This window comes from Nicotiana sylvestris, chromosome 9 (genome assembly GCF_000393655.2).
Source record: "Nicotiana sylvestris chromosome 9, ASM39365v2, whole genome shotgun sequence".
NCBI classification, from domain to species: Eukaryota; Viridiplantae; Streptophyta; class Magnoliopsida; order Solanales; family Solanaceae; genus Nicotiana; species Nicotiana sylvestris.
In genome coordinates this window covers 84,863,340-84,890,191 of record NC_091065.1, presented here as the reverse complement: position 1 = coordinate 84,890,191, position 26,852 = coordinate 84,863,340, and the positions used below count along the sequence as shown (strand labels likewise).

The 26,852-nt window shown below is 38.3% G+C and overlaps 1 protein-coding gene across 1 annotated transcript; it reads left to right on the top strand.

Annotated features, from left to right (window-relative positions):
• The first annotated feature begins 7,903 nt into the window (after positions 1–7,903).
• LOC138877866 (uncharacterized) lies at positions 7,904–9,956 on the top strand. Its single transcript, XM_070157511.1, has 3 exons — positions 7,904–8,005; positions 9,193–9,543; positions 9,606–9,956. The coding sequence occupies exons 1-3, from the start codon at positions 7,904–7,906 to the stop codon at positions 9,954–9,956; spliced, it is 804 nt and encodes a 267-aa protein (XP_070013612.1).
• The last annotated feature ends 16,896 nt before the right edge of the window (positions 9,957–26,852 follow it).

The window sequence follows — 26,852 nt, the reverse complement described above, 5'->3', positions numbered from 1 at the left end:
AAGTCACACTGAACATTGTAGTTTTTCTTGAATATTTGATTTCCTGTGGATCTTGACTACATCACTGCATCAAAACTTCCTGACATCATTGTAGGATTGGCACCTAAAATTTCTATGGCATTTGTTATTGACTTCTGACCTTCATCACTAATTATCACAGCATAAGCTTGATTAACCGTAGGTACTGGACTCCTCATTAGAGTCTGACTTCTAGCCTGGGCATACGAGTCATTAAGTCCCATTAAAAACTGATACAACTTAAATTTTTGAAGATATACCACAAACTCCTTAGATTTAGGGCAATCATAACCTGGTGCAGGCACCAAGGTTTCAAACTCTTCCCACATATCCTTAAGTTTTGAGAAGTATACTGAAACAAATGCAGTACTTTGAGACAATATTGCAATTTCTTTATGCAGATTAAATGACCTTGAATCATCTACCTTGTTAAACCTCTCAGATAAAACTTCCCAAACTACTTGGGCACAACAATTGCATTTACTCTCTCCCAGTGATTCCATAGGATTTCTGGAAATGTTTCTTTCTTACATGAGCCATCAATTAATCCTAACTTATTTCTTCCTAGTAAAGAAACATGCATAGATTGATTCTAGATTGAGTAGTTCTCAACACCAGTGAGTTGAAATGAGATGATTTGAATACCGCTCACATCGGTTGGAGACAGGAACAGAGGATGATTATAGTCGACTCCAACTGGTTGATTTCAAGTTCCAATGGTTGAATTTCCAACTCCAGAGTTCAATTGATCCCTTGCATGTTGTTGAGATCCAGATCCACGACCTAAACCTTGTTCGTTTTCCATTGACAAGTATTCACAAGATTTTCGAATTGTTTTTCTGTAAATGAGAAAGATCGATAACACGAGCTAGAATTTCAAGCTCTACTGCTCTGATACCAAAAAGTTAATAGGCAATTTCTAGATTATGAACTCTAGAATTCAGAGGAAGAAAATGAAGAATGTCTAGAAGAAGACTAAAGAGAAGTTAGAGAGAGAATGAGTGGAGAAGATAATGAAACCATATTCTTTCATATTGATTGAAACAATCGTGTAATTACAATATATATAGTTAGGTAATTAATTGATAATTTGACTCAACTAATTGACCTCTTAACTAACTAATGGACATCTATCTACTAGTAATTAGAAAGACTGAAAAGACTAAAATGCCCTTACACTTTAACACTTATGTTACCCCTTTTTCAACAGATTCTTCTGGTATGTCTACTTAGTAATTGTGCTGGTAAAAGATAGTACTCCTAATAAATAGAGTATGTAATAGACAAATCTAGTTGCGTGCAAATTAACCCGCCATTATCCAATAAAAAAATTGAACCTTAAAATTGTTTACATTTAGAGTCGTTTGATATGATGGATAAGCAAACATAATTATGGGATAAAAATTTTGTACAGCCTTATCCCTTGTTTAGCTATTAATCGCGGGATAAGTTATCCCAGGACTAATAATAGTACCGGGATAACTTATACCTACTACGGGGTAGAATAATAATCCCACAATCAGTTATCCCAGGATAAAGTAATAATGTTAACAATTCTAGGATTAATACAACATACCAAGCAGTTAATAAGAAATAATACCAGTATAATTAATCCTATAAGGGGTCGTTTGGTTGGAATAGGGCTCATGCCGGTATAATTAAGTTATGCCGGTATACGTTATGTTGGGATAAGTTATGCTGGGATTAGTTATGCTGGAATTGTTGTTTATTCATTGTTTGGTATGTTGTATTAAGAATGCCAATTGTATAATTTTTAAGAAGAAGATATAAGTTATACATGTGCTAATTACCCCACCCTCTATAAGGTATAAGTTATCCCGGTGTTAGTTTAACACCGGGATAACTTATACCTGATTTGCTAACCAAACAGAGTATTAAAGTGGTATTAACTTTTTATACCACCCCTATACCTTCTTATACCTCATACCAAACGAACCCTAACTAATCCCAAAGTAACTTGTCTTCAAACCAAACGACTCATTTGGGCTCGTTTGGTATGAGAGATAAGGAATAATTATTCCCGGGACAAAATTTAAGAAGAGTTTATTTCATATTTGGTTGGTAGAAAATTACAGTATAATTAATCCTAATATTAGTTACCCCAGGATTATAGTTATTTTTTTATCCCCAAAGAAAGATGGAATTACTAATTCCGAAATAATTAATCGTGGAATAACTTCTTTCCAACCAAACAACCACTTAGAAAATTACTTAAACCGTTACACCACATTGACAATATACTGACAAAATAACCAACCAAACAACCCCTTAGAAAATTACTTAAACCGTTACACCACATTGACAATATACTGACAAAATAATCTCTCTCTCTTTTTCATTTTATACTATACTTTCGTTTTACTAATATTTAAAAAAGAATGATATATTTTTTCATTTGAAAATAGCTTAACTTAAAATATTATTATCTTACCCTTAATGACATGCTAATTTTATATTGATAGAATGTCATGCTAGGTTAAAACCACAGGTTCTAAAACTTTTTTTTTATTTCTAGTACTCAATAAAATACTACCACACATAAAAAGAAACTGAAGGAGTATCTTTTTTAGTATTCCATACGTTTCAGCTTATGCATCAAACTTTTATTTTTAGTCTATTTTAAAATTCTTATAATTAGCAAGTACTTATTAATTCTTACATTCCTATTTTTACCTTTCACAACATTCTCTTAAAGGAATAATTTTGACATGTTTAAGACCACAAAATTTAAAAATATTTGTAAATATTATACATACGCTTCAGTTTTAAGATCTTAAAAATGTAAAAGTTTTCTTAATATTATGAGGGAGTAATAGTTTAATCTCGGAGGCCGGGATTGTTGCTCTATATATGGTTTTAGCTGCTCACAACAAATTTCCCAGGATGTGATAGCGTGTGTTTTCAGCGCAACTAATCATATTTTAGTACGTACAAAGAAGTGCTACTAGACTCATCTGTCAGTTTTGGAGATATATTCAGATCACTTAAGTAGGTATTCGTGAATGCGTATTGTGTTCTTTCTTACGATAGGTTTATTTTGGTGAAAGACTTCCACTCCTACTGGCTTAGCACACCAGCCTGCCAATGCTACTGCTAGAACTGTACCAATCACATGGTTTCTTGAAATTGCGGAGTCATTACCTCACGGGTATATATAATGTAGAGTACACGTGTACATATTTTTTTTTAAAATGAAATATATATATATATATATATATATATATATATATATATATATATGTATGTATGTATGTATGTATGTATTTGTAGAATTTTCATACCAATTTTCTCAAAGTAATAGTGGATTCGGTGTTATGAAATATTCGTACTCATTGATTCTGTTGTAAATTTTTAACAGGAATCTTTGGATGGATCAAGTAAAATCCAATTAATTGTGTCCTAAAAGCACCACTTTGCGCTCGAACAGTTTCGCCAGAAGTTTCAGTGTAGAGATATAAATTCATTCTCAATGTGTGGTCTCACCTCACGAGCTTTCGTAATATCGTAAATTTCGGTCTTATAAGTGAATTATTTGGTGCTGAAATGTCTATAGATCAGAAGTTTCGTCCAAAGAGTGACATACTCGAATGGAGTCGCTTGATGCCGAGAGATAAATATGAAATTTCTGCAGTCAGCATCGTTTCTTGTGACAGAACTTAGTGTACCAAAAGGGAGATTTGCACTGGGATCTTTTGTCACCATTAGTTTAAAAGGGTTTTGCAAAAGATTCATAGCCAGAATTATGTAGTAAATAAAATCCTTAAAAAATGACCATGATTTCAAATTGATGGGACAAACTTGACTATTAGGATTTTTGGTCAAATTATCACGACCCGAATTTTCCGCCATCGGGAGTCGTGATGGTGCCTACTAATGTGAGCTAGGCAAGCCGACTTTTGAACAATTTACCTATTTCCCATTTTAATCCTTTAACAATTTTGAACAATAATTTAAAGAAAGCGGAAATTATAACAGGGGGAAGAAAAATAATAAAAATACTGAGTATATCTAATACAACTGTTTGAACAAGACTACCCAGAACTGGAGTCACAGCTTCACAGACGTTCTAAGAGTACTACAAACAAAGTCTGAAAGATAAATAGTACATTGTTTCTGAAATAAGTAATTGAAACAGGCTAAAGAGATAGATGGAGACGCTAGGGCCTGCAGACACATGCAGGACTACCTTGGATCTCCGTATCGACTGAAGGCAGCCATCCAAACTAAGGTCGAAAAGCTGCTGCTCCGGGATCTGCACACAATGCAGAGTGTAGTATCAGCACAACTGACCCCATGTGCTGGTAAGTGCCTAGCCTAACCTCGTCGAAGTAGTGACGAGGCTAGGACCAGACTACCAAATAAACTTGTGCAGTTAAATCATATACAGCGAAAAAGAAGAACAGTAATATACAGTCAAAAATGGGAAGGAGAAACATGCTGCGGGGAAACATCAATTAAGAATAGAAAGACGGAAAGTAAATACAAGAAATACCATATCTCAACTATCAACAAAAATCAGGAATCAAACAAGTGCACGGCATCACCCTTCGTGCTTTTACTCTCGTCCTCACTATAAAATCAGTATAATCGGTACGGAATGGTACATCGCGCGGCACGACATCACCCTTCGTGCTTTACACTCTTCCTCACAAAATCATACACGACATCACCCTTCGTGCTTTAATGCTCTTCCTCACTCAAAAAACAATCACAAACAATAGGGTAAATAAATAAATGAAATTACAAGAAGAATCCCGGTAAGGGAACAATGGTTCAACAATCAAGTCCCGGCAAGGGAACAACATCAAAACATCAACATCCCGACAAGGGAGATAGCATAAAAAACAACAATATCCCGACAAAGGAGGCAACAATAAGATTCTCTTCTCTTTTTCACTTTTACTTCATAAGTTACTTCACAACTTGAGCCAATGCTCTAAAAGGGTACAATTACCTCTTATACTTTTACCTTTCATTATACAACTTGAGCCAACACTCCTCAATGTTCAAATATCACTATTACTTCCACAAACTTTGCCCAACAATAGAAATAATCATCAAGGCATGAATAATACAACGAAATCAAGATAATCATGATATAAGACTCACAGTCATGCTTGACACCAACGTATAAATACTCGTCACCATGCCTATACGTCGTACTCAACAAATACCACATAACAAATAGGACTCGACTCCTAATCTCTCAAGCTAAGGTTAGACCAAACACTTACCTCGATGCAACAAACACAATTCAAGTCCCAGCTATCGCTTTACCCCTTGATTCCACCACCAATTTGCTCGTATCTAGCCACAAGTTACTTAATTACATCAATAAATGCTAATTGAATCAATTCTAATGCATGGAAATAAGTTTTCTAAAGTTTTGCCCAAAAAGTCTAAAATCGCCCCGGGTCCACAGGGTCAAAACTCGAGGTTCAATCCAAAACCCGATTACCTATTCCCCCACGAACCCAAATATATAATTTATTTTAAAATCGGACCTCAAATCGAGGTTCAAATTCCCAAAATTTGAAAAACCTAGGTTCTACCCAAAACACCCAATTTTCCCCATGAAAACCATTGATTTTGAGTTGAAATCATGTGAAAAGATGTTAAGGATTGAAGAAAACTAGTTATAAATCACTTACAATCGATTAGGAAGAAAAGTTGCCTTTGAAAAATCGCCCTAGGGGGTTTATGTTTTGAGAAGATGTGAAAAATGGTGGAAAATACGTCTAACTTATGAACTTACAGGTTGCAGGTATCGCAATTGCGACCAGGATTCGCAATTGCGAACCCAAACTCTGCTGTTATCGAATTTGCGAAGTCACTTTTGCAAACATTTTGTCGTATTTGCGACGACTGGCCAACATGGGTAACATCGCATTTGCGATGGAAAACTCGCATTTGCGAGGAAAGGCTGGTCTGGGCTAGTTCGCATTTGCGACTCAGCCCTCGCATTTGCGAGCCCGGCTTCGCAAATGCGAAGCCTGCATGCCTGCAATAGAATAGCTGAAACCTGCAATTTTCCCAAGTCCAATTCTACTCCGTGGCCTATCCAAAACTCACCCGAGCTCTCGGGGCTCCAAACCAAACATGTACACCAACCTAAAAACATCATACGGACTTGCTCGTGCATTCAAATCACCAAAATAACATCAATAACTATGAATTTAGCATCAAAATCATGAAATTTCTTAAGAACTTCAACTTTTCCATTTTTCTCAAATACGGTCTGATTCACGTCATTTCAAATCCGTTTCTTGCCAAATTTCACAGACTCATCTTAAATCTCATATAAGACTTGTACCGGGTTCCGGAACCAAAATACGGGCCCGATACCATCAAGTTTTAAACACATTTCATTTCCAAAAAACTCATAAATATTCTAGAAAATAATTTTCTTTAAAAATTTATTTCTCGAGCTTGGTACCTAAGAATTCGATTTTGGGTATATGTCAAAGTCCCATATTTTTCCACAGACCCTTCGGGACCATCAAATCACGGGTCCGGGTCTATTTACCCAAAATGTTGACCGAAGTCAACTTAAATTCATTTTAAAGGCGTCGTTTCTCATAGATTTTCACATAATGGCTTTCCGGCTACGCGCCCAAACTGTGCACGCAAATTGAGGTGATGCAGAAAGAGGTTTTTAAGGCCTCAAAATACAGATTTTTTTTAAACAAGTGATGACCTTTTGGGTCATTACACAAATCCTGATGGATCACCAGATTAATTTGACCACAAATCTTGACCAATCAAGTTGATAGCAGAACTTGCCTTGTCACAAATCCTAACGTATTGTTGGATGCGTCATCAAAATTTGACCACAAATCTTGATGGATCACCATAACTTACTATGTAAATTTTTTTACCAATACGTTTTTGTTTGGCGAAATACATAAACAACCCCTTTAAATTGTCTACAATGATCAAACAAATACCCCAATTGACCCCTTTATCATCGAGACACTTCAAGTGTCTATTTGGCATATCAAGTAAATACATGTCGCTGATGTGGCATATGCGTGATTGCTAACCAAATTTTGAGCGCGTGATACGTTTTTGCAGCTTAATTTTTTTTTAAAGAAAAAAAAACATGAAATACCTCAACTTAGCCTCTCTTCTTCTTTCAAGTGCAACCCACCATGAAACCACCATAGATTCCCTGAAAATCTGCCACTAAAGCTTCAACTAAGCCACCTTAATCACCAAAAAAATATCGTCTTTCATCACAAAACTTACTGCCCATAACCTCCATAGCTCCGCCTATTTCTATCAAGCCAAAAATAAGCCCGAGCTAGCCGAAAGAACTAGTGAAAATCGCAGTAACAATAGCTGCGAAAAACCACCAAATCTTCACTAGATAAACGCATTTTTCATCTAACAATACCTTCATTCCAATGGAAACACACAAACAATAATCAATTATTTGAATCGACCGATAATTTTACACCAAAAATAATAAATTAGAAAAATAAAAGTGAAATAAGCCCAAATTCATAACCAAGAAAATGATGGAGAGAGAAGACTGAACATTCCAGTAGAATCGTTTCTTTCGGCTTTTCTTGGAGGTCAATTTTTCGATGAAAGAGATGAGCTTTTTCCAGCGAGGCCTGTCAATGATTCCATAGTGGATTCTCTGCTTTGTCTATTCTCTTTTGTTTCATATTTGTATTAGTTTCATGGAAAGAATTTAGATTTTCAAGTATGGATGGGTAAATTTTAAGTATAAGGCATGTTGGAGAAGAAGGTGGAAAGGGGAAGGGATCTAATGAAAAGAGTTGTGTTTAATTAGTTGGATGGAGGGTAGATTTGGGAAAAGAGGAAGGATACGCAGAAGAGGATCAGAAGAAAGAAGATGAATGGGGGTGGGGGTGGGAGTGGCGCTGGTTTTGGTCCGAAGGAAGAAGAAGTTGGAGGGGGGGGAGGGCACTGCTTTGGGTTAAAAGTTAGGGGAAAGGTTTTTTTTCTTCTTTAAATTCTGTTTCTTTTTTTTATTAATGTTGGCCCAAGTAAAGGTGAAGTTTTGAAGACTGACAAAGGAATTCAGACATGGACCAAGTTCATCTTGTGAAACACAGTTATGATCAACTTAAACATGTGAGATGCACGTGAAGAAGATAAACTTAACTTACCAGAAATGATATCTCCTGATCCTGATCGAAAAGGTTGCATATTGGATAAGGAGAAAGTCTCCTTACACAAAGAGAAACACTGCTTAAGAAATGGATAGAGTTAGAGGATGAGGCCAACTAGAACTCTTCCACCAAGGAAGAGTAGCATCTGTATTCTAGTCAATCTTTTTTTACTAACTCCATAAATATCAGTGTTGTTCTCTTTTACAAGTAATGCACATAAGTAGAAGTTACACGTGAATTGAGAGCAAAATAGCAAGGCAATTTTGCAAGCAATTTATGTGTGATTCAAGCGTGCAATACTGAAGCTACTTGAACCAGATAGAAGAACCTGTTCCAAGCGTCTGTCTTTTTATTCTAGTTCAATTGTAGTAGGTGTTTTAATATTGTACTTTTCAACTTTATCTAGAAGTAATTGTATTAGGTACTTAGAGTTTTCAAGTTAGAGTTAACTTGAAGTTGTCGCAACAGTTGAGGCTATGTGCTAAAACGGATTAGAGTTAATCCTAGATTTACAAAAGAGTTTTTGTAAATGCAGTTTTTGGCTCAGTGATTTTAGTGGAGAGTTTGGGAAAATCCTACTGGAAGGTAGGTCATAGTTTTTTTGCCTTTTGAGCCAGGTGTTTTCCACGTAAAATCTCCGTGTTATTTAATTTTTATATTTATTATTTCGCAACAGTAGTAGTTGGAACACATAGAAGAATCAGGTCCTTCTATAATCAAGTTAAACGAAAAATTTGGCACCACACAAATCATCCCCCCCTTGTGTGGGGTATTGAAGTATAGAACGTCAATTGGTATTAGAGCAGGTTATCCTTGAAGAGGCTAACACCTTAGGAGCAGATCAAGATGAGTGCACCACCTCGAAATTGGAAGGACAATCCACTGCTAGGCCTCCACTCTTTAATGGCCAGTACTATTCTTGGTGGAAGAACAGGATGAGAGACCACATCATATGAGAAGATTATGAACTTTAGGACATTGTTACTGATGGTCCCCTGGTACTAAATAGAAGAATGCTGAAGGAGTGGATGTGCCAAAGACTAGAGCTGACTGTACTACTGATGATTTGAAGAGGTGGGAAAAGAATGCCAAGGCCAAGAAATGGCTTGTGTGTGAACTAGGTCTAGACGAGTACAACAGAATTCAAAGCTGTACTATTGCTAAGGATATCTGGGACACTCTACAAGTGGACCATGAAGGAACTCCTCAAGTAAAGAGATCAAGAGGAACACTGTTGTATTCTCAATATGAGAATTTCACCATGAAGGAAGGAGAAACCATCCAAGAGATTTACACAAGGTTTAAAACACTAACAAATGAACTTAAGTCTCTTGGAAGAATTATCCTTGAAGAAGACAAGGTTGAGAAAATCTTGATAAGGGTCTTGCAGTAACTTGGGAAAGCAAAATCACTGCTATTCAGGAATCAAAGAACATTGCTACTCTCAAGTTAGATGAGCTGATTAGAAATCTCACTGCCTATGAACTGAGAAGGCAAACCATGAAGATGGATGGACCCATGACGGAAAGAAGCATGGCTCTTAGAATAGTTGAAGGTGCAGACTTAGAGGATGATGAAATGGCTATGATCACAAAGGATTTCAAGAAATACCTAATTAGAGGAAAGGGTTCTTCAAGAGGCGCAACTTTTAATAAACAAAGGGCTTCTGAAAAACAGACCAACAGGGGCTGCTACAAATATGGTAAGACTGACCACATGATCAAGAATTGTCCTCAATGGGAAATTGAATGGAAGAAAGAAAGGGCTGACTGAAGAAACAGGAAGAAGGAACAGGTTTAACCCAAGAAGAACAAAGGATCAACAAAGGCTATGGTTGCTGTTTGGGGAGAAAGCCCAGATGAGGATTGGAAAGATGAAACTGGAGATGAACAAGAACTTATGGCCATTGGAGAATCAGATGATGAACAAGAGGTAAGTGTGATTCATCTCAAAGATAAGATTAAATTTTTGCCTAAAGAAAAGCTATCTGAATTACTGCTAGACTTCATTGATGAGTCTAAGGTCATAAACAATGAGAAGGAACATCTGTCTAGGGAATGTGTGATCCTAAAAGCTAAGTGCAAAAATCTGGAACTCAAGGCTAGTGGAAGTGATAGTAAAAATACTAAGTTGAAGAACCAAGTTCTTGAACTTGACACCACAGTCTTAGAACTTAGATCTGAAAATTTAAAACTAAAATTAGGAACATGTAAAAAGAAAGTTGATCACACATACCTCACCTTAGAAGAAAATCTAGAAAAAATAAAGGATGAGTTGTACAAGAGAGATGAGCAGATAAGAGTCCTAAAAGAAGATCTAGGCAAGGTGAAGCATGAACTAGACAAAACTTGCAAATGGAATAAGTCCTCTGATGCATTATCTTGGCTACAAGAGCATCATAGTAGCAATAAGAGAGGACTTGGCTATGGGACCCCAGCACCTAAGTGGGATTCCAAAAGCAAGTACATCACACTTTCTGAGAACAAAATCTACACACATTGTGGCAAGACTGGTCATTACAAAAGTGAGTGTAATGCAAAAGAAAAGGCCAGTCAAAAGAACAAAATCTTTGTTCAAGGGAAAAATAGGCTGCCTAGATGGGCTAAAAAGAATTTAATTCACCCCTTTGCCTATAGAAAGGGACCCAAACTAGTTTGGGTTCCTAAGACTAACCCCTGATTTCGTTTTGCAGGTCCAATTGAAGGAAAGTAGCCAAATATGGTACATGGATAGTGGCTGCTCAAAGCGTATGACTGGAAGTAAGAACCAGGTCCTTCTTGAGAACCTAAAAGGAGGTAATGTCTCCTTTGGAAATAGTAAGAAAGGTGAGATCATTGGGGTTAGAAAGATAGGTAAGACAGACTCACATTCCATTGAGAATGCCTACTTGATAGATGGCTTGAAATATAGCCTAATCAGTGTATCACAACTGTGTGACAGAGGTAACTTGGTAGCATTCACTTCTACCAAATGTTTTGTCATAAATCTTACCACTGACAAGATTGTTTTGCAGGGAAAAAGAGTTAACAGTATTTACATTGTAGATTTGTCCACTCTTTCAGAAAATGAACTCACTTGCTTAAGTGTGTTGGACAATGATCCCCTCTTATGGCACAAAAGACTTTATCATGCAAGTCTAAGCCAACTCAACAAATTAGTATCCACGAACTTGGTGATAGGGTTACCTAACATCAAGTTTAAGGAAGACAAAGTTTGTGAGGCTTGTGCAAGGGGGAAGCAGGTAAGATCCTCTTTTAAAAGCAAGAAAGTGGTAAGCATGACCAGGTCGATGGAACTGGTTCATATGGATCTCTGTGGTCCAATGAGAACATTAAGCAGATGTGGTAAGAAATATGTGATGGTGCTTGTTGATGATTACTCTAAGTTTACTTGGACATTATTTTTAACATCTAAGGATGAAGCATTTGACATGTTTATTGCCTTTGCTAGAAAAACTCAGAAACAACTAGGTAATCAACTTGCATCAATTAAGTCAGATCATGGAACTGAATTTGAAAATGCTAAGTTTGTTGAATTTTGTGATGAGCATGGTATAGATCATAATTTTTCTACCCCTAGGACTCCTCAATAAAATGGAGTAGTTGAAAGAAAGAATAGGACTCTTGAAGATATGGCTAGGACTATGCTTCTTTCTAGTAAACTACCACATAGCTTCTAGGCAGATGCTGTAAATACTGCATGTTACATCATTAATAGGTGCATGACTAGACCTCTTGTAGAGAAGACTCCCTATGAGTTATTTAAAGGGAGAAAACCAAATATATCGCATCTTAGGGCATTTGGATGTAAGTGCTTTGTGCACAATAATGGAAAGGACTCCCCGGGTAAGTTTGATACCAGAAGTGATGAGGGAGTATTCTTGGGATATTTTTCACATAGAAAAGCTTATAAAGTGTACAACAAAAGAATTTTGTGTGTAGAAGAAAAGTGTACATGTGGTTTTTGATAAATCTAACATTCTTTCTGAGAGACAGGAACATGGAGATGAAGCTATTGGGCTGGTAAAAAAATTGAGTGAAGTCATAGCTCAAGCTGAAGTTGCACCAAAAGAAGGAACATGTGATGGAACAAGTTCTTCCATCTAGGGCAACCTGACAGGGGGAACTGAACAAAGAAGAAGTGAATCTAATTCCCAAATAGAACCTGTCCATGAGCATGTTCCTCAACAACAGAACATGAGAGAAACTCCAAATAGAAATCAGTTGGTTGTGAAACCTTACAAGTATCAAAGTTCTCATCCCATTGAGAACATCCTTATTGACCCAACTTCTGGAGTTAAAACTAGATCTCAATAAGAATCTATGTGCTTTTGATGCATTCTTATCTCTTATTGAACCTAAAAATGTTGCTGAGGCTTTGCAGGATGCAGACCGGGTGAATGAAATGCAAGATAAACTCAATCAATTTGAAAGAAGTCAAGTGTGGCATCTGGTCGCAAGACTCAAAGATAGATCAGTAATTAGTACTAAATGGGTCTTCAGAAACAAACTTGATGAAGATGGAACGGTTACAAGGAACAAGTCAAGGTTGGTAGTCCAATGTTATAGCCAAGAGGAGGGCATATACTATGATGAGACCTTTGCTCCAGTTGCAAGACTGGAGGCAATAAGACTCCTCATAGCCTTTGCAACACACATGGAATTTACCCTTCACCAAATGGATGTGAATAGTGCCTTCCTAAATGGCTACTTAAAGGAAGAAGTCTTTGTCAAATAACCTCCAGGGTTTGAAAGTAAAGAGTGTCCAGATCATGTATACAAACTAGACTAGGCCATATATGGACTCAAGCATGATCCTAGAGCATGGTATGAACACCTATCCAAATTCCTGCTTGAACATGGATACAAAAGAGGTAAGATTGATAACTCTTTATTCTTGAGGAAAAAAGGTAATGATCTACTAGTAGTATAGATATATGTTGATGACATAATATTTGGGGCAACCACTGAAAAACTCAGTAAGGAATTTGCTAAATTAATGTGGAGTGAATTTGAAATGAGTATAATGGGTGAGCTTAACTTCTTCTTAGGCTTATAGATCAAACAAAACCCAAATGGAACCATGATCCATCAGCATAAATATGCAAAAGAGTTGATTACAAAGTTTAAAATGGATGAATTAAAGGAAATAGACACACCCATTGCAACAACTACTAAATTAGACATAGATGAACCTGGATCATCTGTTGATCAGAAGTTGTATAGAGGTATGGTTGGTTCACTTTTGTATCTTACTACTAGCAGACCTGACATTGTCTTCAGTGTAGGACTTTGTGCTCGTTTTCAAGCAAATTCTAAGGAATCCCACTTCAATACTGTCAAGAGGATACTGAGATATTTGAAGGGCACTACTGACCTTTGCCTTTGGTACCCTAAAGGTAGTAACTTTAATCTAGTAGGATATGTTGATGTTGACTATGTAGGTTTCCTTGTGGATAGGAAAAACACCTAAGGTATGGCTCATTTTATTGGTTCATGTCTAGTTTTATAGGCCATTAAAAAGCAGAATTCAATGGCCTTATCCACTGCTGAGGCTGAGTATGTTGTTGCTGCCTCTTGTTGTGCTCAACTGTTGTGGATCAAACAATAGCTGATGGATTTTGGCATTGATGTTGGTTGTATCCCTATTTTTTGTGATAACACTAGTGCTATTAGTATGACTAAGAACCCAGTTCATCAGAAGAGGACTAAGCACATAGATGTTAGATATCACTTATTAAGGGACAACTATGAGAAATGATTGATTGCTATAGAATTTTATGCTACTAATAAGCAGATTGCTGACATATTTACTAAAACACTAAGTAGAGAAAGCTTTGAAAGGAACATGTTAGAATTAGGGATGATTAAGTTCACCTAATGGGATCAACTCAGAATGCACAATGAAAAAAATGATTTTTTTAGCTAGGAAATCTGGAACTTGTGTAAATATCTAGATTAATTTTTACTCAGTTTTATACTGTAAATAGTATACTCTTGTGACATGTGTTGATATGACTCACTGATCTCTAACAAATTTCTCTACTTTGGTAAATAGAGTCATGATCAAGAGGATTCTAAATGAAGAACCCGGTTCATCAGAATAACGAGGCGTGTTTTCTATACTCTGCACAATTAGAAATATAAATATTTAAATTATGAGTAGAGTCCTACCTATGTTCAAAAATATTAGAAAATCCTATCCGTTTATTTTTTAAACCAGTTCTGTCTCTACTAGAATTCTCACCACATAAATTGCCTACAATCTAGGGAAGCTTAAAAGCTCATTCAACCTGAAATTTCAGGTTGATTGGACTTCTAATTGACTGCAAAAAGATACCGTTAGTCATTAATTAAGTTTCTCTCTTTAAAAACCCATAATCGCCTTCTGCCACCCTCATTGTTCCAAAACCGTCAAAATTTCTTTTACTCTCAACTGTTCTCTCTTCCAAAAGCCAAACTCACAAATTCTCTCACGAAATCAGTCACAATGTCGAACCCTCAAGATAACCCAGGCACTCCTACACAACCTACCTTTTCTGATTCCTCCACACCTTCTCAATCCAGTACAACCCCCCAGCCTATGAGGAGACGTGTTAAGATGCTCGCTCGTAAAACTGTGGCTATAGGTGCACTGTCAAAAATATTGAACGCACAATTGAAGGCTATCCAAGCCCAAGAATATGAACACTCAGACAATTCCTTCAAGTCTGCAAGTGAGGGGGAAGGAACTGGGTCTTCTGATTTTGAGAAGATTCAGAGTTCCCCTTTTGAGGTACGTTCCGTTTTGGTTGAAAGTGTAGAAAATAGGTTTGTTCTTATTGGGTCTATTAGAAATATAGAAATGCTTGAGTTGAGAAGGAGATGAGGTAAAAATAAAAATGAAAAAGAAAAAGAGAGTGAGGGTGCAAGCTGTGATGTGAGGGGAACAAGGATAGAAGTGGTTGATTCGTCACCCACCTCTGAGATGGTTAGACCAACAATTTGTGGGACTGGGGATGAAATTGTAGGAGAAAGTGTCAAGAAAATAGGGGGAATTGGATAAGGGGAGATTGCTGAGGGTTTGGTAAATTTAAGTTCTCATGTGGATGAACCCGGTTCATCTATTGAAAAAACCCTAGCAGACTTTCTGAAGAAAGTAGGTGCTAGTTATAATCCTAAGAAAAGGAGAACACCAACACCTAAGGTTCCCAACACTACAAAGAATACCAAGAAAAGAAAGGCTAAATCCCCAACAACTACTGAAATTCCCTTGCCAAAGGGGAGAGCCACAAGAAGTATGGTGAAACAGAGTGAGAGTGAATTACAAAAGGCTTTGGATGAAAGCAAGAAGAAGAGGATGGATAAAGGAAAAGCTAAGGTTGCAGAGTCCTCTGAGGCTGTTGATGGTTAGGAGATAGAACAGGTCCATCAGGAGGAACATACAACTGTGGAGGTTCAGACCCCCAAGCCTAAAAAGACTAAGACTTCTTCTAAGAAGTCTTCATCTGTGTCTGAGACTGCTGAACCTTCATTGGCCAAGAGGACAAGGTCTGCAGTGAAAAATAAACAAGTTAGAATTACTGAGGAGGAGGAATGGAGTGGTGAAGAAGAGAGTAAATCTGATGATGAATAAGACAAGCTGGCTAAGTTTGGCAAGAGAAAAATCTTAAAGGGTAGACTTCTGAAGGATTTGGTGGAACCAAGGATGGTTCGATTGGTTGATGCTTTAGCTACTCAAGGTTGGAAGGACATAGCCCTTCAGTTGGATGGTAGGTTGACCAGGAATGAGATCATTGAATTCATGGCCAATGTAGAGGTCAAGGATGGCAGAGTTACCAGCCAAGTGAAAGAGGTTCAAGTGACCTTCGATGCAGAGAAGCTGGGTGAGATTCTTGACATCCCTGTTGAGGGATATGATGACTATACAAGGCAAAGATGGCCAAGTTTGGACTCCCTTCCTACTGCCCTTGCAATCACCAGGAGATTCTTTGATGTCTCAAAAGTGAATGAGGCCAAAGTTGTTCATAAGAGTGAAATGAAGCCATAACACAAAGTTCTATTTGAATTTGTCAACAAGTGCTTGCTGCCTAGGCAGAAAAGAAGGCACATTGATAAATATATGGACTTGGTGTTGATGGAGTGTCTTGAAAGTGGAAGGCAGATCAACTGGCCTGCATTTATTATCAAGCTACTAGACAGGGTTATCAATGGCTCCAAAGCCCATGCTACTCCTTATGGGTTTATGGGATCGGGTTGCACGCCGCAACATGTTTTACTAATTTATGGCTGAGTGAGGTCGAGGTCCTGATTGATTTATGCCATGATTGGCTTGTTATAGAACTTGGGCTGAAGAACCCTTCTAGAGTTTGCACACCCCTAGTGAGCGCAGGTACCTGCTGAGTGCAAGTGTCGAGTGCTGAGTGATGGTGAGGTTTGCCTGATGGGCTGTATATGAGTGATGGTGAGGTTTGCCCGAGGGGCTGTATATGAGTGATGGTGAGGTTTGCTTGAGGGGCTGTATATGAGTGATGATTAGGTTTGCTCGAGGGGCTATATATGAGTGATGTTTGCCCGAGGGGCTGTATACTAGTGATGTTTGCCCGAGGGGCTTTTATGATTTCATCATTTTGCTCACTTTTGAAATGAACTTTTGTTCAAAAACTATTGAAAGATGTTTTTAAATGATTTTTACTGGAACTGGATTTAAACAAGCTGATTTGATTTAAACTATGGTTTTAAAAGCATACCGTATTTTACTGAGTTTTTGTAAAATGAACTATACTTGCATTATTGATCGTCACTACTTCTCGGTCTTTATTTACTGTTGTTACTTACTGAGTTTGCATACTCACGTTACTCTCTGCACCTTATGTGCAAATCCAAGCATTTCTGAAAATGGTAGCCGATGTTGTTTATTCAGTTGCAGATCTATTAAAGTTAGCAGGTAGCTACCCGGTGATCACAGCCCTGCATTCCTCCTTCCTTATCTTCCCTTAGTTGTATTTGATTTAATCCCAGACTATATTAGTCTTGATATTTTCAAATAGTTGTAGTAGTTGCTCATGACTGGTGGCACCCGATGTAAGGCTTTCTTTTCCGCACTTTTGTTTTGATTTGAACTCCTTATGAATATTTTATATTAAATAGCTTTGGAATTGTCTTTGAAATGAGAATATCAAATTATTTTGGAAATGTGTCGGCTTTCCTAGTACCACTTTAGGCACCATCATGACAGAGTTAGTTTTTGGATCGTGACAAGTTGGTATCAGAGCCTAGGTTACATAGGTCTCACAAGTCATGAGCAGGTTTAGCAGAATCTTGCAAATCGGTACGGAGTAGTCTGAGCTTATCTTCGAGAGGCTGCAGAACCTTTAGGAAATTACACATTCTTGAATCCTTATCTTGCGGCATTAATTCAGCTTGAAGCGTAACTCATTGAATTCCTTCCAAGCATTCATGTGTGCACATGAGTGCTCGATATCAGCTGTGCATCGACGACTTGTGAGTTCCATGGTTGAGGTGTAAGATGTGATTTTGGCGTGTTAATGATGGGTCGGTCTGGAGGACTTGAGGCCGGGTTTTGTCTGTGGCTTGAGTACTGGGATTTTGATTGTGTGAGCATGTGCATTTGGGACTTATATGTCCGTTTGTGTCTTTATTGGTGGGGTTTATGACTGGATGACTATGGGGTGAGTATGATTTGATTGCGAGATGTGTTCAAATTGTTTGAATGTGACAAAAAGAGTTTGCTGGAGATATAGCAAGGACTATTGGGTGATTGACTTCTGTCTTGAGTTGTCGTATGGCCTCGAGTATGGGTGTATTGAAGGAACTCTTTTATAGTTTAGTTGTGGAATTAAGTAATCTTCATTTTGTGGTATGAGTTCAGATTCAAGGGGATTAAGTGAGTGCATAATAGTTATGATTATGGAGGATTATAGAGAGATACAAGTTTGAGGCTAAGCAGGTGGGTTATCTTCTACGGGGAGTTCTGAGGATTGTGTGATCCCTATGTTGTTTGTTGGGAGTCCTCTTTTACAAGAGAAATATGTATGTTGCAATTTGAGTTTGGATCTCTTATGAGAGTGGGTTTGACTGTTACGAGGGTAAATGCAAGATTTGCAAATGATTTGAATTACTAGATGGGTTGTGTTGCATGAGCTTATGAAGGATTTAGTTGAATCTCACTATGGTATTATGACAGTAATAGAGTATGGGAATTGTGAGTTTTTTGTGTTTTGATCTATGGCTTTGAGCCAAGTGGGGGAGTCTGCTATTGATAAGTTGATTGCACGGCTAAGTGTCGTATTAGTTTCAGTTTGAGGTATACTAGTGAATTAGTTATGACTTGCAAAGGTTGAGATTAAGGATGACTCGAGTAAAGGGGATTTCTAGATACAAGTTGTATTGGGCTTTACGAGTATATGAGAATTATGGAATGATTTGAGTGTTATTGGTGAAAGATGTAATGTGTGTGGAGCAAAAAATTTATCTGGTTGCATTAAGGTGGGGTTAATTTCTTGGGTGTTGGAGTGCAAATGGGGCACAGGTCGATTGATTCGTTTGATCAGTGTAATTGAGATTTGAGCAGAGTGGATAACTCTCGAGAATGGTTCTAATAAATTCAAGATTTATATGTGGATATTGAGAATTTTTGCGGATTTGTATGTGGCTAGGAGCTGAGAGTTACACTGGATGGTGTCGAGGCTCGCAATATTTCTTCGTCGTTGTGGATTACATTTCAATATCAAGAAGGTGAGATGACCAACTTGAAATTCACAGGAGGTCTCTTCAGAGTGGGTATCTCGGTTGTGGTACTTTAGGGTGCTTAAGAGAGAATTTAGCGGCTTATGAGCCTTAGGGTAGTGTGGTTTTATGTTAGGGTCTCGTGTGGTAAATCTGGATTGAAGATTGTGGCATTATGGCAAGGAGAAGTATCAATGTGAATGCAATTCAGAAAGAACTCAGATAGATAGGACAACTTGGTTGTAGGTTGGATCGGCATGGTAATGGGTATGATTAGTTCTGTGGATGTTTATGAGGTAATGAGTTTCTACAGGTGTTTCGTGGCAATGCTCTTGAGTTCTGGTGACCTGCGTAGCTTGGTTGGGTTAGAAGGATTTAGTCTTGATGGTTGGGTTTTATGCAAATGGGATTCAGAGAGTTCTCAGTGGTTCTACCATTGTTCGAGGTGTATTTTTCCTACCGGTGTGTGGAACATGTTGCAAATAGGGATTTTCCCCTAGATGAGATCAAATGGAAGGTTTCTAACTAGTTGAGTATGTAGTTTACTGTGAGTCAGAGTGGATTATGAGATTTTCATACTTTTCATACGATGGAATGGTACATGCAGTTTGTTGTGTGAGATTGAGATTTGCATGAGCAGGGTTACAGGGTATCCTTAGGCAGCATGTGCAGTTTTAGATGACTAGGTGAATGATATTACTATTTGGTATGGATTGATGAGAGTATACATTTCAGAAGGGGGCAATGTGTTTTGATTTATAGATACTTCATTAGTATTGTGGTACTCGTCTAATTGATCGACTGCTGATACTAAGATTTTGTGATGTGGCACGAAAGAATCAGAGAAGCATTCCTCGTGGGATGATCGTGTATGAGAGATGCATCAGATTTTTGGTCGGTGGAGTTGGGATTAGATATGGTGATTTGTGTTTTCTATGGATTTGGAGACTGGGAGTTCTCATGTGGATTTGTGGTTGTAGACTGTGAAAATGTAGCTAAGGTTAGTCAAAGGGTAGTATGTGTTGTGATTTAGTCACTGTGGACTTTCAGAGGGTTATTTATCGGTTGTAGGTGACCAGAGTTTATTTGGGGTTCATTGGTAGGCCCAATATGGATGTGTGTTCTTCCCTAGGTCGGGTTTGTTGACTCCGAACTGCTATTATTGAGGGATATGCCATTCGATTATTATTGAGCTTATTCATGTTCTGGAGTGATCTATGAGTAACTCTTCTGTGTTACAAGGGGTTATGATTTGTGTCACGCCCCAACTTCGGGAGGCGCGACCGGCGGTCAATCGAGTGAACCCAACTGAGAAAGCCTTGTCAACCGCTATCTACCCAACTCGATAGGAATAAGGAAGTCATACTTACCTTTATTTAAACTAGGAAAGATAGTACATTAAACACGGTTAGTTCATTTTATATCCCAACCTTAAACCATAGTTAAGTTTCCAAGTTCCCATACAATTACAGTGTAGAAGAAAGCAAGAGTACAAGGTTACAACATGGTCCATTGACCTATCCAATACCCATACATAACCCATACAAACGTCTACGGAGCCTCTAAGGATGCAAAAGACGTGATAACAATGCCGACAACAAGGCCCCGACTATACCTCAAAAGTGAAAGTCCAAAATAAGAAGATGTGCAATGTAGCCCCTTGAAGGAGAAGGGGGCTCACCAAGATCTTGAGAAGAAGGTACTTCGCTACGTGCGATCGGCACTATCCGCAATGGAGCCACCTACATTCATTAAAAAAAATGTAGCTCCCCCGGCAAAAAGGGACGTTAGTGCCATCGAATAGCACTAGTATGTATAACTAAACACCATTTTACTAGAAATAACTATCAAGCAAGTACAAGTAAATCGCATGAGTAAATCAAATATGCAATTCATACAATCCTTCATATAATTTCCAAAACTTAGTTTGGGGCATTTCTTTCATATCTTCATCACTGTTCTCAATACCACCGTTATCTTGAGCGGAGTCCGATCACGACCCGACCGGCTAGGTTTCCTCATTGGGGGCATATATCTCAATCACTATTTCATTTCCCTTATTCGGAAGTCAATAACAGCACATTACCACCATGTGTGCGGCATGGTGTCCGATCACGACCCGATCGGCTAGGCCGCCTTACCTAGGCGTTGCTCCTTTCTCCTTTATCATCACATCTGAATCTTTATTTCACACATATCATGTCAAGTCCTTGGAACTTAGGGCCACCATTACCACTTAATCTTCAATTTTCAATGTGCATTTTGCAAGTTGTAATCATAGGCATATACAAATGTAATTTAAGTTGCAAGCACATGTAAGTGAGCACATAGCTATCATGAATAATTCTCAGTTTCAATCTTGGTTTATAGCCTAAGCATTTCAACACATAAATCGTATTCTTCATACATATCTAATTAATAAGAATGGTACATTACTCACATTGAGGTACATCCTTCACGTATAGGTGTAGATAATTGCAAATCAATTAATGCGCGATAACCACCAATACATTAACCAATTCAAATCTTACCATACTTTCGTAAATGCCAACGGAGCTCAATTTCTAATAAGAGGGGTTTTTAGCCATACATACCTCGTTTAAGCTTTCCTTAAGTTACTACGACGTTTTGAAAATTCTAGCAATCCCAATCTACTTGAGACATAACAAAATTGAACACAAATTAGGAAGGTATTCATGAATTCAGCTCATTTGAGCATTTTTATCAAACACTAGTTGAGCATCTTGATTTTAAATCTCTTTTACAAGACTTCCTTTATTCCCCAACCCAATATTTACTTATTTATATTTTTCAATCTTCCCACAAACCTAATTTGTACATGCATGTATACATAATACTATTACCCCAAGAATCATACCTCAATAACCCATCTCACAATATCTACAATCGCAACACAACCTAGGTTAGGCACCTATGGCTTCCAATCACCATCCCATGAGTTACAATACTTAATCCATACTCATATTTCCATAATAACTCCATATATGTAAGTCTAAGGTGTAGGATTACCTCTTGTAGACCAAATCTTGAAAGACAACTTTGGGGTGTTCTTGAGATTTTGAAGAAATCCTATGAAATCCAATCAAAATCATATTGTAACTAGTGATTGAGAAGTGAAATTACCATGAAAACACACTTAAAAACTCACCTTAGGTGTGCAATTGGATGCCTTGGTCGAGTTGGGGGTGTAGAGGAAGCCCTAAGCTTGAGAAATGTCTCAAATTCTCTTATTTCCGGTCCTTAGGTGTATTTAAAAGCCTTCCACTAGCGCTATCGCGCACCCGGTCGCGCTAAAGTAGCGCGATGAAGGCAGAAAGCTTCCCAATATGCGCGTCCATTAGCACAATCGCGCACCTGGGCGCGCTAGTAACACAGGCTCAGTAAAATGGTCATAACTTTCTGTATACACCTCCAAATGACGAACGGTTTGTTGCGTTGGAAATGAGACTAAAAGGGATTTAATATGATAGGTTGTTCATCACACAACTCCTTATATAAATGGAGATATGATTGTTCAAAGTGAGGTCTTGTGCGTACTCATTTACAACTTTCGTCTAATATGAAATTTTCCAACTTGGCTTAGACTTAGGCCTCTCCTTAGACCCAATTAACCTCTAATATGACTTATATGCTTATTAAAATATCCCATTGATACCCATTATATCATGAATCCTCATTTGTACACAAAAAATAAAATAATTAGCCTACCTTGGCATGACGAAATCTCAAGTTACTTGGAATAACTTTCTGGGGCCTTACAATTTGTTGGTTATATGCATATATGGTGCGATTCTATTGGGGTCTTATAGCGAAATTTGAGCGGGAAGATTATTGTGTATTGCTTGAAGGATGGCGTATTGGTTATGCTCTTTTGGGTTTTGTGTGGCGTTATGTCATTTGCTTCTCCATGATTATGGGAATGCACTTTGAGTACTTGATGTCGAATTGCGTGTGGTTAATGATTTTGAGCAAGGTGGCTTGAGGTATATGCCATGGATTAGTATTTGGAGGGGCACACATTGTAGCAGAATTATGTTGAGGTATGAACCTTTGTGTTAGAACCGTGTGATGGTCCTACGAGGTGTGATGGATTTACAGTATTTCGTTGTGGCAGTACTTGTTAAGCCTACGGGAGAATCCTCTCGTTTGAGTCATTTTTCATGATTTGAGTACGTTTGGGATGTTGCTATTGGGTGCACGAATTGCACAGGTTATGGCTTTGGATTGTATTTGTGTGTCATGTCATCAGAGTGGTCGTGTTGGATGAGATGAGTTCATTGGACCTAGAATGAATACTATCAGAATTGGTTACAACATGGTTGGAAGGATAATATCAGAAGTCGACTTAGAAGTTTGCTATAGTTCCTGTCGGAGACGAGGGAGCTCCATGACTAGTTGATCTGATGAATAATTATGAGGTTTTGCGTGTTTCTCTCATCATTGGAAGTATATGAAAGTGTTAGAACGAGGCTTTGTTTCTTAAGAGGTTTATTACCGGTATTGGGTTATTTTGAGTAGCTATTGTGATTAGAAGTTATTGTTATGAGTATTTGAGTTATGTGGTATATAATTTAATACATCTTGGGTTACAGATATGGTTTGATACAACTTGTTCGGACTTATACAATGTGTAGATGCAAGATTCCGATCTTATAGAAAATTTCAGATATTGGAAAATTGGGCCCTAAGACTTATGGACTAGGTTGAATTAAGAAATTTCAGTCATGTTGTGTTATCAGACCTATATAGGATAGGGTGATGTGGGTTCACCCCCGGGTATATGCATAGTGAGGTTACACGTCGATTTGATAGCTTTTGGAACAACTCTTGGCACGTTTGAGGACGAACATATGTTTAAGTGGGGAAAGATCTAATGACCCGACCAGTCATTTTGAGTATTTGCACTTCGCTCAGTTGTTTGAGGGCATGAGTAGGTCCGTATGAATTATTATGACTTGTGTGGATCGTCAGTTTTGATTTTCAGGTTATTCGGAATTCAAGTTGGAAGAATGATTCTCAGCTAGAAGCATTACATTTGAAAGGTTTGGCCAAGTTTGACTTTTTAGTATTTGACCTTGGATTGGATTTATAATGGTTCTGTTTTCTCCATTAGGTGATTTTGGACTTAGAAGCGCATCCAGAATATGAATTGGAGGTCTGTGGTAGAATTAGGCATGAATTGGCGAAAGCTGGAAATTTGGCGATTTTGGTCGGCAATGGAAAATTTGATATCGGGGTCGGAATGGAATTCTGGAAGTTGGAGTAGGTTTGTAGTGTCATTGGTGGCGTGTGTGTAAAATTTGAGGTCATTCGGACGAGGTTTGGTAGGTTTCGGCGTCGTTTGCAGAATTTGGAAGTTTAGAAGTTCTTAGGCTTGAATCCGAGGGTAATTTAATGTGTTGACGTTGTTTTAAGTGATTTGAAGGTGCGACTAAGTTTGTATGTTATTTTGGGACTTGTTGGTATAATTGGTTATGGTGCCGAGGGGCTCGGGTTGATTTGGATGGCTAACAGAGAGTTTGGAATTTGGAAAATGCAGGTAAAGCTGTTGCTGCTGGTGTTTCCGCACCTATGGAATGGGAACCGCAACAGCGAGGTCGTAGGTGCATTTGGTTAGCCGTATATCTGAAAATGGAAGGCTAGGGCTGGTTCCGCAGAAGTATAAGATTGGTCGCATCTGCGAACCCGCAGGTGCGAAACCTGGGGCACAAACGCAGAAGAAGAGAGAATGGCCAGTTCTGCAGAAGCGGAAGGATGTGCCCAGGTGCGCCCCCCATAGGTACGGAACCTAGGGCGTAGATGAGGCTTTGAGAATTTAAGTGGTTTCTGCAGGTGCGAAGAAATGACCGCAAGTGCAGTTCCGCAGGAGCGGATATATGGTTGCAGGTGCAGAAGACCTGGATAGAAAGTATAAATAGCACACTTCGCGAATTTTGGTTCATTTCCACCATTTTCAAGTCGATTTTTGGAGCTTTTGGAGTGATTTTGAAGGGAGATTCAAGGGGGTTTTAGTGAGGTAGGTTGCTTGAGCCTTGATACTCCTATCTATGGTGTTTTTCCATTGTTTTATCAATTAATTAGGGGAAATTAGGGGTGAAAATGAGGGGTAGGACTTGGGATTTTGGAGAGTTTGATTAAAGGATTTGAGGGGCCAAATGGAGTCGGATTTTGATAACTTTCGTATGTATGGACTCGTGAGTGAATGGGATTTCAAGTTTTATAATTATTGTAGGATTTCGAGACGTGGGTCCGAGGGCTGGGTTTGAACCAATTTCGGGTTCTTGGTCTAATTTAGTAGTTTTTCTTGTGGAATTCATTCCTTTAGCATATATTGACGGTATTGTACTGGTTGTGAATAGATTCGGAGCATTTGGAGGCCGAATCAAGGGGCAAAAGCATCGCGGAGTAGAGATTTGATCGGTTTGAGGTAAGTAACGATTATAAATCTCGTCCTGAGGGTATGAAACCCCAAATTTTGTGTCATGTGACTATTTTGAGGTGGCGCACATGCTAGGTGACAGGCGTGTGGGCATGCACCGTTAGGGATTGTGACTAGGTATTTCCCGTAGCTACTGTAAAGTTGAATATTTAGTTGAAACTACATGCTTCTTATGTATTTTAGAAAGATTTCTGTAAATCAGACTGGATGCCATGTTTAGGCCTTATGCCAGTGTCATTTGGACCCTTAGAGGTCTTTTATTGCTATCCTCTCATTGTTTTCGATTGGAAATCTATACTCAGTCATGTTTATAGTTATTTACTGCATAACTCAGTCTCTATTACTCTGTTTTTATGCATCATATAAATGTTGTTTGGGTTGAATACCTTGTTTTTTTCTGAGAGCCTGAGTGGCTGAGAGGTTATGACTGAGTGAGGCCGAGGGACTGATTTGTGAGGATATTTATGGGACCGGGCTACACTCTGCAGCATGTTTTATTGATTCATGACTGAGTAGGCCGAGAACTTGATTTGTGAGGATATTTATGGGATCGGGCTGCACGCCGCAATATGTTTTACTGATTTATGACTGAGTGAAGCTGAGGGCCTGATTGATTTATGCCATGATTGTCTTATTATAGCGATTGGGCTGAAGGAGCCTCTGTAGAGTTTGCACATCCCCTAAAAGCGCAAGTACCTACTGAGTGCAAGTGCTGAGTAATTGTGAGGTTTGCCCGATGGACTGTATATGAGTGATGGTGAGGTTAGCCCGAGGGGCTGTATATGTGAGATGGTGAGGTTTGCCCGAGGGGCTGTATATGAGTGATGGTGAGGTTTGCCCGAGGGGCTGTATATGAGTGATGTTTGCCAGAGGGGCTGCATACGAGTGGTGTTTTCCTGAGGGGCTGTTTATGATTTCATCATTTTGCTCACTTTTGCAATGAGCCTTCGTGCAAAAACTGTTGAAAGTTGTCTTTAAATGATTTTTATTGGAACTGTATTTAAACAAGATGGTTTGATTCAAACTGTGGTTTTAAAAGCATGCCGTATTTTAATGGATTTTTGTGATATGAACTTTACTTTCATTATTGCTCATCACTACTTCTTAGTCTTTATTTACTATTGTTACTTACTGAGTTGGCATACTCACGTTACTCTCTGCACCTTGTGTGTATATTCAGGCATTTTTGAACACGGTAGCGGGTGTTGTTTATTCAGTTGCAGATCTATTGGAGTTAGCAAGGTAGTTGCCCAACGATCGCATCCCTGCTTTTCTCCTTCCTCATCTTCCCTTAGTTGTGTTTGATTTAATCCCAAACTATGCTAGTCTTGATATTTAGAAATAGTTGTAGTAGTTGCTCATGACTGGTGACATCTCCATGTTGGGCTTTCTTTTTCGCACTTCAATTTTGATTTGAACTCCTTATGAAGATTTTATATTAAATAGCTTTGGAATTGTCTTTGAAATGATAATATCGAATTG